Source organism: Salvelinus fontinalis, chromosome 33 (genome assembly GCF_029448725.1).
Source record: "Salvelinus fontinalis isolate EN_2023a chromosome 33, ASM2944872v1, whole genome shotgun sequence".
Taxonomy (NCBI): Eukaryota; Metazoa; Chordata; class Actinopteri; order Salmoniformes; family Salmonidae; genus Salvelinus; species Salvelinus fontinalis.
The window spans coordinates 21,037,436-21,056,108 of record NC_074697.1 but is presented as its reverse complement, the minus strand read 5'-3'; the positions used below and the strand labels follow the sequence as shown (position 1 = coordinate 21,056,108).

Here is an 18,673-nt window from a genome sequence, read left to right as displayed (position 1 = left end):
CATGACGCTTTATTCTCTCTATCCTCTAACCATGACCCTTAATTCTCTCTATCCTCTAACCATGACCCTTTATCCTCTCTATCCTCTAACCATGACCCTTTATTATCTCTATCCTCTAACCATGACCCTTTATTATCTCTATCCTCTAGCTAACCATGACCCTTTATCCTCTATCCTCTAACCATGACCCTTTATTCTCTCTATCCTCTAGCTAACCATGACCCTTTATTCTCTCTATCCTCTAACCATGACCCATTATCCTCTCTATCCTCTCTATCCTCTAACCATGACCCTTTATCATCTCTATCCTCTAAACATGACGCTTTATCCTCTCTATCCTCTAACCATGACCCTTTATCCTCTCTATCCCCTAACCATGACCCTTTATCCTCTCTATCCTCTAACCATGACCCTTTATTCTCTCTATCCTCTAATCATGACCCTTTATTCTCTCTATCCTCTAGCTAACCATGACCCTTTATCCTCTCTATCCTCTAACCATGACCCTTTATTATCTCTATGCTCTAACCATGACCCTTTATTATCTCTATCCTCTAACCATGACCCTTTATCCTCTCTATCCTCTAACCATGACCCTTTATCCTCTCTATCCTCTAACCATGACCCTTTATCCTCTCTATCCTCTAACCATGACTCTTTATCCTCTCTATCCTCTAACCATGACCCTTTATTATCTCTATCCTCTAACCATGACCCTTTATTATCTCTATCCTCTAACCATGACCCTTTATCCTCTCTATCCTCTATCCTCTAACCATGACCCTTTATTCTCTCTATCCTCTAACCATGACCCTTTATTCTCTCTATCCTCTAACCATGACCCTTTATCCTCTCTATCCTCTAACCATGACCCTTTATCCTCTCTATCCTCTAACCATGACCCTTTATCCTCTCTATCCTCTAACCAAGACCCTTTATCCTCTCTATCCTCTAACCATGACCCTTTATTCTCTCTATCCTCTAACCATGAACCTTTATCCTCTCTATCCTCTAGCTAACCATGACCCTTTATCCTCTCTATCCTCTTCTAATCATGACCCTTTATCCTCTCTATCCTCTAACCATGACCCTTTATCCTCTCTATCCTCTAACCATGAACCTTTATTCTCTCTATCCTCTAACCATGACCCTTTATCCTCTCTATCCTCTGGCTAACCATGACCCTTTATCCTCTCTATCCTCTAACCATGACCCTTTATCCTCTCTATCCTCTAGCTAACCATGACCCTTTATTCTCTCTATCCTTTAACCATGACCCTTTATCCTCTCTATCCTCTAGCTAACCATGACCCTTTATTCTCTCTATCCTCTAACCATGACCCTTTATCCTCTCTATCCTCTAGCTAACCATGACCCTTTATTCTCTCTATCCTTTAACCATGACCCTTTATCCTCTCTATCCTCTAGCTAACCATGATCCTTTATTCTCTCTATCCTCTAACCATGACCCTCTATCCTCTCTATCCTCTAACCATGACCCTTTATTCTCTCTATCCTCTAGCTAACTATGACCCTTTATCCTCTCTATCCTCTAACCATGACCCTTTATTCTCTCTATCCTCTAACCATGACACTTTATTATCTCTATCCTCTAACCATGACCCTTTATCCTCTCTATCCTCTAACCATGACCCTTTATCCTCTCTATCCTCTAACCATGACCCTTTATCCTCTCTATCCTCTAACCATGACCCTTTATTCTCTCTATCCTCTAACCATGACCCTTTATCCACTCTATCCTCTAACCATGACCTTTTATCCTCTCAATCCTCTAGCTAAACATGACCCTTTATTCTCTCTATCCTCTAACCATGACCCTTTATCCTCTCTATCCTCTAACCATGACCCTTTATTCTCTCTATCCTCTAACCATGACCCTTTATCCTCTCTATCCTCTTCAAACCATTACCCTTTATCCTCTCAATCCTCTAGCTAACCATGACCCTTTATCCTCTCTATCCTCTTCTAATCATGACCCTTTATCCTCTCTATCCTCTAACCATGACCCTTTATCCTCTCTATCCTCTAACCATGAACCTTTATTCTCTCTATCCTCTAACCATGACCCTTTATCCTCTCTATCCTCTGGCTAACCATGACCCTTTATTCTCTCGATCCTCTAACCATGACCCTTTATCCTCTCTATACTCTAACCATGACCCTTTATTCTCTCTATCCTCTGGCTAACCATGACCCTTTATTCTCTCTATCCTCTAACCGTGATCCTTTATCCTCTCTATCCTCTAACCATGACCCTTTATTCTCTCTATCCCCTAACCATGATCCTTTATCCTCTCTATCCTCTAACCATGACCCTTTATCCTCTCGCAAACTATGACCCAAACCCAGCCTATCAATTATCTTTACATAACCCAACACATCTAGTGTACACACTAGAGGTTGACCAATTAATCGGAATGGCTGTCACGTTCTGACCTTAGCTTCTTTTTATGTCTTTGTGTTAGGTTGGTCAGGGCGTGAGTTGGGGTGGGTAGTCTATGTTCTGTTTTCTGTGTTGTTGTATTTCTATGTCTGGCCTGATATGGTTCTCAATCAGAGGCAGCTGTCGATCGTTGTCTCTGATTGAGAATCATATTTAGGTAGCCTGTTTCCCACTATGGGTTGTGGGTGTTTATTTTCTGTTTAGTGTCTGTTCACCTTACAGAACTGTTTTGTTTTTTCTTATCGTTGTTATTTTGTGTGGTGTTCAGTTTGAAATTAAAATATGACGAACACTTACCACGCTGCATTTTGGTCCTCCTCTCCTTCCACCAACGAAAGCCGTTACAATGGCCGATTCATTAGGGCTGATTTCAAGTTTTCAGCCGATTACATTGCACTCCACGAGGAGACTGCGTGGCAGGCTGACTACCTGTTATGCGAGTGCAGCAAGTAGCCAAGGTAAGGTGCTAGCTAACATTAAACTTATCTTATAAAAAACAATCAATCTTAACATAATCACTAGTTAACTACACATGATTGATGATATTACTAGTTTAACTAGCGTGTCCTACGTTGCATATAATCGTTGCGGTGCCTGTTATTTTATCATTGAATCACAGCCTACTTCGCCAAACGGGTGATTTAACAAGCACTTTTGTGAAAAAAGCCCTGTCGTTGCACCAATGCACCTAACCATAAACATCAACGCCTTTCTTTAAAATCAATACAGAAGTATATATTTTTAAATCTGCATATTTAGTTAATATTGCATGCTAACATGAATTTATTTTAACTAGGGGAATTGTGTCACTTCTCTTGCGTTCTGTGCAACAGAGTCAGGGTATATGCAGCAGTTTGGGCCGCCTGGCGCGTTGCGAACTGTGTGAAGACCATTTCTTCCTAACAAAGACAGCCAACTTCGCCAAACGGGGGATGATTTAACAAAAGCGCATTTGCGAAAAAAAGTACAATCGGTGCACAAATATACCTAACCATAAACATCAATGCCTTTCTTAAAATCAATACACAGAAGTATATATTTTTTAAATCTTTATATTTAGTTAAAAGAAATTCATGTTAGCAGGCAAAATTAACTAGGGAAAGTGTGTCACTTCTCTTGCGTTCATTGCACACAGAGTCAGGGTATATGTAACAGTTTGGGCCGCCTGGCTCGTTGCGAACTAATTTGCCAGAATTTTACGTAATTATGACATGACATTGAAGGTTGTGCAATGTAACAGGAATATTTAGACTTACGGATGCCACCCGTTAGATAAAATACGTAACGGTTCCGTATTTCACTATAAAAATAAACGTTTTGTTTTCGAAATGATAGTTTCCGGATTTGACCATATTAATGCCTTAAGGCTCGTATTTCTGTGTGTTATTATATTATAATTAAGTCTATGATTTGATAGAGCAGTCTGACTGAGCGATGGTAGGCAGCAGCAGGCTCATAAGCATTCATTCAAACAGCACTTTCCTGCGTTTGCCAGCAGCTCTTCACTGTGCTTCAAGCATTGCGCTGTTTATGACTTCAAGCCTATCAACTCCCGAGATTAGGCTGGCAATACTAAAGTACCAATTAGAACATCCAATAGTCAAAGGTATATGAAATACAAATGGTATAGAGAAAAATAGTCCGATAATAACTACAACCTAAAACTTCTTTCCTGGGAATATTGAAGACTAATGTTAAAAGGAACCACCAGCTTTCATATGTTCTGAGCAAGGAACTTAAACGTTAGCTTTTTTACATGGAACATATTGCACTTTTACTTTCTTCTCCAACACTTTGTTTTTGCATTATTTAAAACAAATTGAACATGTTTCATTATTTATTTGAGACTAAATAGATGTTATTTATGTATTATATTAAGTTAAAATAAAAATGTTCATTGTTCATTCAGTATTGTTGTAATTGTCATTATTACAAATATATATATAAAAATTGTCCGATTAATCAGTATCGGCTTTTTTTGGTCCTCCAATAATCGGTATCGGTATCAGCGTTGAAAAATAATAATGGGTCGACCTCTAGTACACACAGCTAAGTGTTCTGTATTTCCTTCCTTGTTGCCTACTGACTGACTCCCTAAAGTTCTGTTATAAAACCTGAGCTTTGACTTATCTTCACTGATTGGTTGAGCCATAGGCTAACACGTTAGCAGACTGCAAAGGACTGAAACATTGCTCTTTCTTCCCAATGGAACAGCGGATTAGACTGTGTGTATGTGTGTGTGTGTGTCTCACCCTCCCAGGCCTGTTCAGAGCGGTCAGGGGTGTTGCAGTAGCCATAAGCCTCAGCGATAGGGTCTGGTTCAGAAGCCTCTGTGTTGGGGACAGGGATCACTCTCTTCCTGCTCTTCCCTTGGCCCTGGCCTTGACCCTGACCCTGGGGGGGCCGCTCCTCACCCATGGGCGTAGTGGGGATTAGGTGGACTGGAGAGAGAGGGGGGGGGGTATAAACATTTTCAAATTACTTTAACTTCTTATAGGCAGGTGGGACGGTAGCGTCCCACCTGGCCAACATCCGGTGAAATTGCAGAGCGCGGAATTCAAAATACAGAATTATAAATATTTAACTTTCATAAAATCACAAGTGTAATACATCAAAATAAAGCTTAACTTCTTGTTAATCCAGCCACTGTGTCAGATTTCAAAAAGGTTTTACGGCGAAAGCACACCATGCGATTATTTGAGGACAGCGCCCCGCATACAAAAGCATATTTCAACCAGGCAGGTGCGCCACAAAAGTCAGAAATAGCGATATAAGATCACCTTTGATGATCTTCTTCTGTTGGCACTCCAAAAGGTCCCAGTTACATCACAACTGGTCCTTTTGTTCCATAACTCAAAACTCAGTTTAGCTGGCGCACTTCAGTCAATAATCCACCCAGTTTCCTTCCATCAAAATGCATACAAAATGAATCCCAAACGTTACTAATAAACTTTTCCAAACAAGTCAAAGAACGTTTATAATCAAACCTTAGCTACCCTAATACGTAAATAAATGATCAAATTTAAGACGGAGAATCGTTATTGTCTTTACCGGAGAAAAATACCAAAGAACGCGCTCTCATCCACGCGCTTGGAAACACTACAGCCAAAATGGAAGCCACAATATTAACAAACAAATTTTTCCAAAAACCAGCTATTTCTAAAGACTGTTGACATCTAGTGGAAGGCCTAGGAACTGCAATCTGAGAGGATTTTGCCTACCATATCAGTTCTGTTATACTCACAGACATAATTTTAACAGTTTTAGAAACTTTCGAGGGTTTTCTATACAAATCTCCCTATTATATGCCTATCCTAGCTTCTGGGCCTGAGTAACAGGCAGTTTACTTTGGGCACGCTTTTCATCCGGACATGAAAATACTGCCCCCTACCCAAGAGAGGTTAATGGGTCAACTCCTCAATGTTTGACAGATTGTGAGGGAGAGAGAGACTGAATGAAATAGCAGAGAATGAAGGATTGAGTGAGAGAAAGAGAGCGAGATAGAAGTATAGCGAGAGCATGTTCCCAGCCTCAGCCCAACCTCCTCCTCAGTCCAGCCTCAGCCATTCATGTCTCCAGCTTCAGCCCAGCCTCCCCTCAGCCCAGCCTCAGCCCATCATGTCCTCAGCCCAGCCTCAGCCCATCATGTCCCCAGCCTCCTCCTCAGCCCAGCCTCAGCCAATCATGTCCCCAGCCTCCTCCTGAGTCCAACCTCAGCGCTAGCCCAGCCTCCCCTTCAGCCCAGTCTCAGCGCCGGCCCAGCCCCCCCCAGCTTCAGCCAAACCTCAGCCCAGTTCATCTACATGTAAACAGCAGTAGAACCCTGTACAGAGTCCCTCACCAATAACCCAGGGTTGCCTTGACAACCATTGACCTGTGACCCCAAGGCCAGGCGGCCCAATGGGAGAGAGCGGTGTGGGAACCACTGCAGTCCCATTCAGAAACACAGGATCCTGGGAAGAAGTTGAAACGCAATGCCCTCCTGACAATACTCACTACCCCGCACACACATTGACACACACACTTCCCTCAGAAACCCTGGTTGTCCTGAAGCCCGGCAGTGGAGTAGGTAAATATTACATATCTTTGCAAAGAGAGACAGAGCAAGACACTTTCTAACTATAAAAGGAGAGAGGCCCTTTCATTCCTATGACAACCTTTAAATCAACTAGCCTAAATAGAAGCCACACTATCTTAAAGTGAGGGCATCCATATTAACCCCAACCAGTACATTCCATCTCCCGGATACAGCAACCCCCCAGAGTGGAAACAGGAAAGACATTTGAAGCTATAAAAACAGTGTAACCATGACAACGAAAAATAGACGTGTTGAATTGCACTACCGTTCAAAAGTTTGGGGTCACTTAGAAATGTCCTTGTTTTTGAAAGAAAAGCACATTTTCTGTCCATTAAAATAACATCAAATTGATTAGAAATACAGTGTAGACATTGTCTAATGTTGTAAATGACTATTGTAGCTGGAAACGGCTCATTTTTAATGGAATATCTACATAGACGTACAGAGTCCCATTATCAGCAACCATCACTCCTGTGTTCCAATGGCACGTTGTGTTAGCTAATCCAAGTTTATCATTTTAAAAGGCTAACTGATCATTAGAAAACCCTTTTGCAATTATATTAGCACAGCTGAAAACTGTTGTTCTGCTTAAAGAAGCAATAAAACTCACCTTCTTTAGACTAGTTGAGTATCTGGAGCATCAGCATTTGTGGGTTCGATTACAGGCTCAAAATGGCCAGAAACAAAGACCTTTATTCTGAAACTCGTCAGTCTATTCTTGTTCTGAGAAATGAAGGCACCAGTCTCAATGCTAACAGTGAAGAGCCGACTCCGGGATGTTGCAAAGAAAAACCTCACGGGTTAGCATCCGTATAGACTCACTGGTCAGTTAGTATCAGTTTATATAGTCAGTTAGCATCCGTATAGACTCACTGGTCAGTTAGCATCAGTATATAAAGTCAGTTAGCATCCGTATAGACTCACTGGTCAGTTAGCATCAGTATATATAGTCAGTTGGCATCCGTATAGACTCACTGGTCAGTTAGCATCAGTATATATAGTCAGTTAGCATCCGTATAGACTCACTGGTCAGTTAGCATCAGTATATATAGTCAGTTGGCATCCGTATAGACTCACTGGTCAGTTAACATCAGTATATATAGTCAGTTAGCATCCGTATAGACTCACTGGTCAGTTAACATCAGTATATATAGTCAGTTAGCATCCGTATAGACTCACTGGTCAGTTAACATCAGTATATATAGTCAGTTAGCATCCGTATAGACTCACTGGTCAGTTAACATCAGTATATATAGTCAGTTAGCATCCGTATAGACTCACTGGTCAGTTAAAATCAGTATATATAGTCAGTTAGCATCCGTATAGACTCACTGGTCAGTTAACATCAGTATATATAGTCAGTTAGCATCCGTATAGACTCACTGGTCAGTTAGCATCAGTATATATAGTCAGTTAGCATCCGTATAGACTCACTGGTCAGTTAGCATCAGTATATATAGTCAGTTAGCATCCGTATAGACTCACTGGTCAGTTAGAATCAGTATATATAGTCAGTTGGCATCCGTATAGACTCACTGGTCAGTTAACATCAGTATATATAGTCAGTTAGCATCCGTATAGACTCACTGGTCAGTTAACATCAGTATATATAGTCAGTTAGCATCCGTATAGACTCACTGGTCAGTTAACATCAGTATATATAGTCAGTTAGCATCCGTATAGACTCACTGGTCAGTTAACATCAGTATATATAGTCAGTTAGCATCCGTATAGACTCACTGGTCAGTTAACATCAGTATATATAGTCAGTTAGCATCCGTATAGACTCACTGGTCAGTTAGCATCAGTATATATAGTCAGTTAGCATCCGTATAGACTCACTGGTCAGTTAGAATCAGTATATATAGTCAGTTGGCATCCGTATAGACTCACTGGTCAGTTAGTATCAGTTTATATAGTCAGTTATCATCCGTATAGACTCACTGGTCAGTTAGCATCAGTATATATAGTCAGTTAGCATCCGTATAAACTCACTGGTCAGTTAGCAAAAGTATATATAGTCAGTTAGCATCCGTATAGACTCACTGGTCAGTTAGCAACAGTATATATAGTCAGTTGGCATCAGTATAGATGGTCAGTTAGCATCAGTATAGACTCACCGGTCAGTTAGCATCAGTATAGACTCACCGGTCAGTTAGCATCAGTATAGACTCACCGGTCAGTTAGAATCAGTATAGACTCACCGGTCAGTTAGTATCAGTATAGACTCACCGGTCAGTTAGCATCAGTATAGACTCACCAGTCAGTTAGTATCAGTATAGACTCACCGGTCAGTTAGTATCAGTATAGACTCACCGGTCAGTTAGCATCAGTATAGATGGTCAGTTAGCATCAGTATAGACTCACCGGTCAGTTAGCATCAGTATAGACTCACCGGTCAGTTAGCATCAGTATAGATGGTCAGTTAGCATCAGTATAGACTCACCGGTCAGTTAGTATCAGTATAGACTCACCGGTCAGTTAGCATCAGTATAGACTCACCGGTCAGTTAGCATCAGTATAGACTCACCGGTCAGTTAGCATCAGTATAGACTCACCGGTCAGTTAGCATCAGTATAGACTCACCGGTCAGTTAGCATCAGTATAGACTCACCGGTCAGTTAGCATCAGTATAGACTCACCGGTCAGTTAGTATCAGTATAGACTCACCGGTCAGTTAGCATCAGTATAGACTCACCGGTCAGTTAGCATCAGTATAGACTCACCGGTCAGTTAGCATCAGTATAGACTCACCGGTCAGTTAGAATCAGTATAGACTCACCGGTCAGTTAGCATCAGTATAGACTCACCGGTCAGTTAGTATCAGTATAGACTCACCGGTCAGTTAGTATCAGTATAGACTCACCGGTCAGTTAGAATCAGTATAGACTCACCGGTCAGTTAGAATCAGTATAGACTCACCGGTCAGTTAGAATCAGTATAGACTCACCGGTCAGTTAGCATCAGTATAGACTCACCGGTCAGTTAGCATCAGTATAGACTCACCGGTCAGTTAGAATCAGTATAGACTCACAGGTCAGTTAGCATCAGTATAGACTCACAGGTCAGTTAGCATCAGTATAGACTCACCGGTCAGTTAGCATCAGTATAGACTCACCGGTCAGTTAGCATCAGTATAGACTCACTGGCCAGTTAGTATCAGTATAGACTCACCGGTCAGTTAGAATCAGTATAGACTCACCGGTCAGTTAGCATCAGTATAGACTCACCGGTCAGTTAGCATCAGTATAGACTCACTGGTCAGTTAGTATCAGTATAGACTCACCGGTCAGTTAGCATCAGTATAGACTCACCGGTCAGTTAGCATCAGTATAGACTCACCGGTCAGTTTCCATCAGTATAGACTCACCGGTCAGTTAGCATCAGTATAGACTCACCGGTCAGTTAGAATCAGTATAGACTCACCTGTCAGTTAACATCAGTATAGACTCACCGGTCAGTTAGCATCAGTATAGACTCACCGGTCAGTTAGCATAGGTATAGACTCACCGGTCAGTTAGCATCAGTATAGACTCACAGGTCAGTTAGCATCAGTATAGACTCACCGGTCAGTTAGCATCAGTATAGACTCACCGGTCAGTTAGTATCAGTATAGACTCACCGGTCAGTTAGCATCAGTATAGACTCACCGGTCAGTTAGCATCAGTATAGACTCACCGGTCAGTTAGCATCAGTATAGACTCACCGGTCAGTTAGCATCAGTATAGACTCACCGGTCAGTTAGCATCAGTATAGACTCACCGGTCAGTTAGCATCAGTATAGACTCACTGGTCAGTTAGTATCAGTATAGACTCACCGGTCAGTTAGCATCAGTATAGACTCACCGGTCAGTTAGCATCAGTATAGACTCACTGGTCAGTTAGCATCAGTATAGACTCACCGGTCAGTTAGCATCAGTATAGACTCACCGGTCAGTTAGCATCAGTATAGACTCACCGGTCAGTTAGTATCAGTATAGACTCACCGGTCAGTTAGCATCAGTATAGACTCACCGGTCAGTTAGCATCAGTATAGACTCACCGGTCAGTTAGCATCAGTATAGACTCACCGGTCAGTTAGCATCAGTATAGACTCACCGGTCAGTTAGCATCAGTATAGACTCACTGGCCAGTTAGTATCAGTATAGACTCACCGGTCAGTTAGCATCAGTATAGACTCACCGGTCAGTTAGCATCAGTATAGACTCACCGGTCAGTTAGCATCAGTATAGACTCACCGGTCAGTTAGCATCAGTATAGACTCACCGGTCAGTTAGCATCAGTATAGACTCACCGGTCAGTTAGCATCAGTATAGACTCACCGGTCAGTTAGCATCAGTATAGACTCACCGGTCAGTTAGCATCAGTATAGACTCACCGGTCAGTTAGCATCAGTATAGACTCACCGGTGACGAGGGAAAGGGGGAGGAAGTGTTTTCTGAGATCTGCTCACTGGGTAGAGGGGAAGACACACACTGGAACCCATTCACTGAACTGGTCCTTTCTCCCCGCACACACACACTCACCGACAAACACACACGCCTGCGCACTAGGCAGACCCATGGCCCCATTACAGGCCTGCTCATTGCCCTGGTCTGTCACAGTCGCCCATACAAAGGGCCTTTTGTAACGGACTGCCCACACTATGTAAGAGCACACATACTGAAGAAACACGCAAGCCACACAAGCCCAGGGCATCAACGCCAACTCACACACCCGCAACCACACAGAGTTGTGTACAAGCTTGGAGCATGAACACACACACAAACACATACACACACAGGGTACCAAAGCAACACACATGCAAGCCTACAGTACATTCACGACATCAGGGGGCCAGGTATAAGTAACAACTAGCTAGCCTTAAGAAACGTACATAAAGAAACGTACAGCAGGGCCAGTAATTAGGGGAAGAGCAGGTAGTTCTGACTGTATGCATTGGCTGAGAGTTGAAAAGGGTGAGTCTATTACACTGGTGAGAGCTTCCTTCCAGCCTTACACCTCCGTGTTTTACACCGCCTGTACTGTGGTAAAGAGTCAGCTGCTACAGTAAACCTTAAACACACAGGATGGACTGTGAATGACCTTCCTCCTCTTCCTCCCCTCCATCTCTCCCACCAGAGAAATAAAACAGGGCCATTTCCAAATGGTGAGGGATAGAGAAATAGGGAGGGAGAGAAAGAAGGAGAAAGGTATCGAGAATAAACATAATGTGTGGCCTTGGCAGGCAAAGCCATCCATCCTGGAGAAGAGTAGCATCCTAATGCTCAACCCACACATTTAATTAAGCCCCAGTGTTAGTGATACCGTGCTAAAACAACACCAGATGTACTGTAATTAGGGGGTGGGTATCATTTTAAGATAGCTAGGTGGCACCACCACATCTCAGTCATAGGTGTTAGTTCACAAACTGCAATTCCTCTCAGCCTACTAGACGTGGACTGCCTGCATTTTAAATTAACATTATAAAACTTACTTTTATAATACCACACACCACTGCCCCGACAAACACCACACACCACTGCCCCGACAAACACCACACACCACTGCCCCGACAAACACCACACACTACTGCCACGACGAACACCACACACTACTGCCACGACCAACACCACAAACTACTGCCACGACCAACACCACACACTACTAACACCACACACTACTGCCACGACCAATACCACACCACTGCCACGACCAATACCACACCACTGCCACGACCAGCACCACACACTACTGCCACGACCAATACCACACCACTGCCACGACCAATACCACACCACTGCCACGACCAACACCACACACTACTGCCACGACCAACACCACACACTACTGACACGACCAACACCACACACTACTGCCACGACAAACACCACACACTACTGCCACGACCAACACCACAAACGACTGCCACGACCAACACCACACACTACTGACACAACCAATACCACACTACTGCCATGACCAATTCCACACACTACTGCCATGACTAATACCACACACTACTGCCACGACTAATACCACACACTAAAGCCACGACCAACACCACTGCCACGACCAATACCACACACTACTGACACGACCAATGCCACACACTACTGCCACGACCAACACCACTGACATGACCAATATCACACACTACTGCCACGACCAACACCACTGACATGACCAATATCACACACTACTGCCACGACCAATACCACACACCACTGCCACGACTAATAACAAACACTACTGCCACGACCAACACCACTGCCACGACCAATACCACACACTACTGCCACGAACAATATCACACACCACTGCCACAACCAATACCACACACTACTGCCACAACCAACACCACTGCCATGACCAATACCACACACTACTGCCACGACTAATACCAAACACTACCGCCACGACCAACACCCCACACTACTGCCACAACCAACACCACTGCCACGACTAATACCACACACTACTGCCACGATCAACACCACTGCCACGACCAATACCACACACTACTGCCACGACTAATAGCACACACTACTGCCACGACTAATACCACACACTACTGCCACAACTAATACCACACACTACTGACACGACTAACACCACACACTACTGCCACGACTAACACCACACACTACTGCCATGACCAATACCACACACTACTGCCACGACTAACACCACACACTACTGCCACGACTAACACCACACACTACTGCCACAACTAATACCACACACTACTGCCACGACCAATATCACACACCACTGCCACGACTAATACCACACACTACTGCCACGACCAACACCAATGCCACAACCAATACCACACATTACTGCCATGACTAATACCACACACTACTGCCACGACCAATACCACACACTACTGCCACGACTAACACCACACACTACTGCCACGACTAACACCACACACTACTGCCACGACTAACACCACACACTACTGCCATGACCAATACCACACACTACTGACACGACCAATGCCACACACTACTGCCACGACCAACACCACTGACATGACCAATATCACACACTACTGCCACGACCAATACCACACACCACTGCCACGACTAATAACAAACACTACTGCCACGACCAACACCACTGCCACGCCCAATACCACACACTACTGCCACGAACAATATCACACACCACTGCCACAACCAATACCACACACTACTGCCACAACCAACACCACTGCCATGACCAATACCACACACTACTGCCACGACTAATACCAAACACTACCGCCACGACCAACACCCCACACTACTGCCACAACCAACACCACTGCCACGACTAATACCACACACTACTGCCACGATCAACACCACTGCCACGACCAATACCACACACTACTGCCACGACTAATAGCACACACTACTGCCACGACTAATACCACACACTACTGCCACAACTAATACCACACACTACTGACACGACTAACACCACACACTACTGCCACGACTAACACCACACACTACTGCCATGACCAATACCACACACTACTGCCACGACTAACACCACACACTACTGCCACGACTAACACCACACACTACTGCCACAACTAATACCACACACTACTGCCACGACCAATATCACACACCACTGCCACGACTAATACCACACACTACTGCCACGACCAACACCAATGCCACAACCAATACCACACATTACTGCCATGACTAATACCACACACTACTGCCACGACCAATACCACACACTACTGCCACGACTAACACCACACACTACTGCCACGACTAACACCACACACTACTGCCACGACTAACACCACACACTACTGCCATGACCAATACCACACACTACTGCCACGACTAACACCACACACTACTGCCACGACTAACACCACACACTACTGCCATGACCAATACCACACACTACCGCCACGACTAACACCACACACTACTGCCACGACTAACACCACACACTACTGCCACAACCAATAAACTCACTACTGCCATGACCAATGCCACACACTACTGCCACAACTAATACCACAGTTGTTCCCCTCCTTCTCCATCCTCTGTTCCGCTATGCCTCACACCTCTCTTCCTGTGGGACTCCCGGCCGCTTGTCAAACAGTTGTCATGGTGAGCCCCGTCCAGGCAGTGTCAGAGTCACGGCAAACCATCTGTCATCGCCTGTCTGGATCACACACCATAATCAATCAGGTTTCAGAAAACAAATTGAAAGCCATGCTTCAATACACTGGCTTGTTTCCCCAACGGAGGGAGTGAGTCAGGGAAGGCAGGAGGAAGAGGAAAAGTGAGAGAAGAAGCATAAGAAAGAACAGACCAAAACAGAAAGATAAGAGACTAAAATAGAAAAAGAGAAAGATGAGAGGGAGGAAAAGTGGAGGAGAAAGAGGGATGACAATCAATGAAGTGCTGGTGTCCCACTGGGCCTTCCCCTGGCTCCTTGGCTGTACTAGAGGATAATGACCTGCAGGCTGATGAATAAGTTATGACAGACTCTCTCCAACACACAGACAACCTACAGATCACATGACAGGGAAGGAGAGGACGCGAACACAGACCATACTTTGATTACGTAAATATCATGTTCTCCTCAAGTGATTGACAACTACATCAAGAGTCAAGACACATGCTCAATGACAAAGTAAGCGACCCGTACGAGCCTAGCATATGCATGTGTGGTGTACACACACACACACACACACACACACACACACCACACACACACACACACACACACACACACACACACACACACACACACACACACACACACACACACACACACACACACACACACACACACACACACACACACACACACACACACACACACTATGGTAACAATTACAGTGGGATTTAATGTTTTATTGCCTTTTGTTTTTGCTAAAGGAGAAGATTGGAGGGCAGGAGCGGAGAATGGTTTTAAGTAGTGGCATTAAAGTTACTTCAGCCTACAATCCCCCTCAGACAGACACAACTGCCTTTGAGGGAGAGAGAGATGGCAGCAGGGTCACACATTCTCAATGCAGTTAAGACACACTCACAGTCACAGAATTCACATCTCTTCTGGTGTCTGTAAAGACTTGAGGGAAGAGAGCATGGTACAGAGTGAGAGAGAAAGGTATGCACTGCACTGCATATTTCACATATATGTTATAATATGAGTTTACATATTGAACCTGTGTAGCTGTATTGTACTATATGGCCACAGTTCAAAAAGTAATACAGGGGGAAGGAGCCTAAAAGAGGCGTTGAGAAGGAGCCGGGGGGATTTTCTGGCAAATGCACAGCCCAAAACGCTATCTCTGCAGCACTGGGTTGCACAGTAATCCTGTGTGTGTGTGTGTGTGTGTGTGTGTGTGTGTGTGTGTGTGTGTGTGTGTGTGTGTGTGTGTGTGTGTGTGTGTGTGTGTGTGTGTGTGTGTGTGTGTGTGTGTGTGTGTGTGTGTGTGTGTGTGTGTGTGTGGTGTGTGTGGTGTGTGTGAGGGAGAGCAAGATGGATATTGAGTCCGTATTTGAGCTGATAATACATGTTTGTCCAGACAAGAACTAATCCTAGTGAAAAACACTTCATCACAGTCTGATATGGGTTTCAGGAACCCAGAATAATCAACATAATCTGGGACTAGGATTTTTCCACCAAATATGGATGTTACTTTTGCAGCTCAATAATATCCTCCAGTCTAGCCTACATTTTAATTATATTCTTTTCACATAACAGCTAAGGAACTCTTCTTCCCATCCACCGACAGTAAGAGTCTTCCGTATCTAAACGACAGGGCCGGTTTCCTTGTATTCACTGGCATCGAAGACACTGTGTCTGGACTATGCACAGGGGAGATGGTGTACAATGACCTAACGGTGGCGGAGGCCATTTTCTACCGGCAGCGCCTGCCATTCCACAGCAGACACGTTATAGGAAGAACACTTAAGAGTATCGCAGGGAATCATAGTGGATAGGTCTAGTCTACATAGAGAATGTCTCTAGAGGACCTGTCTTTGTTTCCATGTCACTGGGTCCCTTGGAGAACAAAACACAAGTGGCCAGATATAATACACACACACCACGTGATCATACACAAACACACCTGGATATACACACCAAGCACTCGTACACAAATTACAACCACACATAATGGCAGAGGTAGAGACAGTACACAAACTTACAGAATTGGAGGCTGAGGCTCACGATGGCCAGCACTGCCCCCACCACCACCAGGAGGATGAAGAGGTTTCTAGCCAGCATCCTGACATGTGATTGGTCCGTCTCCCTGTCAGTCAGCCACCCACACCTTGCCCCATTCCTGCTGTCTAAATAGACACAACAAAGACAAGCAACATTATGAAACAAACATGTCTATAACAGGCCTCTAAACCATTAGAAGAAATAGAAAAACGTTGCTGCACACAATGGCAAACAAGTTTGTACCATTTTCCACTATACATCCTGCCTTCTATGAATAGACCTATGAGAGAGCATGGATCTAGGAACAATCAGGGAGGGAAAGGAAGAAAATGTAAAAAACCTACCATTTACGTCAGTTATACACAACGCAACCCTGCTATTAGACAGACTAAAAATAAGAGCATGGCTAGGTGAGGTAAAAGGGTGCCTCAATCAGAATCCTCAATCACCTCCCCTCAGAAATTGCCTACATGACTGAGATGTCAAGTCATGTTCATTATAAGGTTTATATTTGGACATAGGGAGTTCAAAACGTGGTAAACTAAACTGTCTCCAAACTCTTTTTGCTTTTCAATGTATAAATGTTTTATATGTAACCAGTCCGCCTGTACAGTATCTTAACGTGGTGAAACTCTTCTGTAGAACTGCTGCATTGTAGTAGGCTACTCGCGAGGAGATACTATGTCATAATGATTGCACTAATTAAAACAATGTTGACGCATTGTGCCAGTTTGTCTGTTCGCCTCGGCTACAATGCTATGCTGACCAACTGCAAGGGAGGGATTATTTGGTAGCTAGCGAACTGGCTAACTGTAGCTAGATAATCTTGTTATAGCTAACACATGCACTATAGTAGCGTCTAGATTTCTGCATCAATACTACCGGTATAACAGTTAAAGTTACAGCTTGTAAAGCTAAATATGCGCTAATAAACTTGTATTTTTTTCGCTGAATCTACCTTAATAACGTCGTTATTACAAAACGCCAAGCCTTCGTTTACAATGTACCTATTCAAGACAAAATCGTGGGAACACGCCAAGCAGCTAAACTGACTAACTAACATATTGTTTGCTGGTCGTTTATCTCGGATCATTTTACCTGGTAGTCTCAATCATAAGTTGAATCCACCCAGCGCCGTGCTGGCTTGTACTCTTCTAGACTCCCTCGCGATGTGCTGTCGTGCTGGCTGTCCCTGTCCTGCCGGCTGACTCCACCGTGTTGTCCTAGCCTCCTACACCAGGTTTCAGATGCAACTGAAATGTAATGGCTCGCTGCGCCGTCTCCCGGAAAAACTTCGCAATGCATTCGATTGCATCCTTCTTCTTTGTCTTGCATTTCCACAATTCTGGTGTGAGACGTGGAGGACCACCAGGTTAACCTGTCATCAACATTATTCTATGGCGATCAACCGATATGATGTTGTGATTTTAAAAAAGTTACACGATTGCATCAACATACGAATCATTTTGCAGAGAAACAGCTTGATCGTTCATTTTTCAGCCACATGCATCTACTTATACTAGTCCTAAAAATCAGTCAATGATTTTGATGATGATGATGATGATGATGTAGAAGAGGTGATCCCCCTGGCTGATGAAGAAAGGAGGGAAGTGAAGACAGGTGAGAGGTGGAGAAGAAAAGCAGCAAGAACCGCAAGGGAAGAAGAGAATGCTGGGAAGTTGTTAGAAATGAACACACACAAACTCACACACATACTAACAGAGAGAGAGAAAGACAACAGCCCATATTTATGTTGATTTATTTTCCATTTTGTACTTTAACTGTTGGCACATCGTTATAACACAGTACATAGCCATAATTTGACATTTGAAATGTCTCTATTCCTCTGAAAGTTTGTGTGTGTAATGTTTATTTTACTTTTGTTTATGATCTATTTCACTTACCTTGGCATTGTAAACATATGTCTCCCAAGCCAATACATG

At 43.8% G+C, this 18,673-nt stretch overlaps 1 protein-coding gene across 2 annotated transcripts in view; it reads right to left on the bottom strand.

Annotated features, from left to right (window-relative positions):
- LOC129831802 (2-phosphoxylose phosphatase 1-like) overlaps nt 1-17,984 on the bottom strand; it is a 38,964-nt gene extending 20,980 nt beyond the window's left edge. The window contains exons 1-3 of one of the 2 annotated variants that reach the window (XM_055895264.1): nt 17,829-17,984; nt 16,712-16,855; nt 4,717-4,905 (exon numbers count right to left, since the gene is read on the bottom strand). In XM_055895264.1, the coding sequence (XP_055751239.1) occupies nt 4,717-4,905; nt 16,712-16,790 (268 nt within the window). In that variant the 5' untranslated portion in view covers nt 16,791-16,855; nt 17,829-17,984. Of the gene's footprint in view, nt 1-4,716; nt 4,906-5,244; nt 6,076-16,711; nt 16,856-17,828 lie in introns of those variants that run through there. The other variant, XM_055895265.1, reaches the window with a different exon arrangement.
- Between the last annotated feature and the right edge of the window lie 689 nt (nt 17,985-18,673).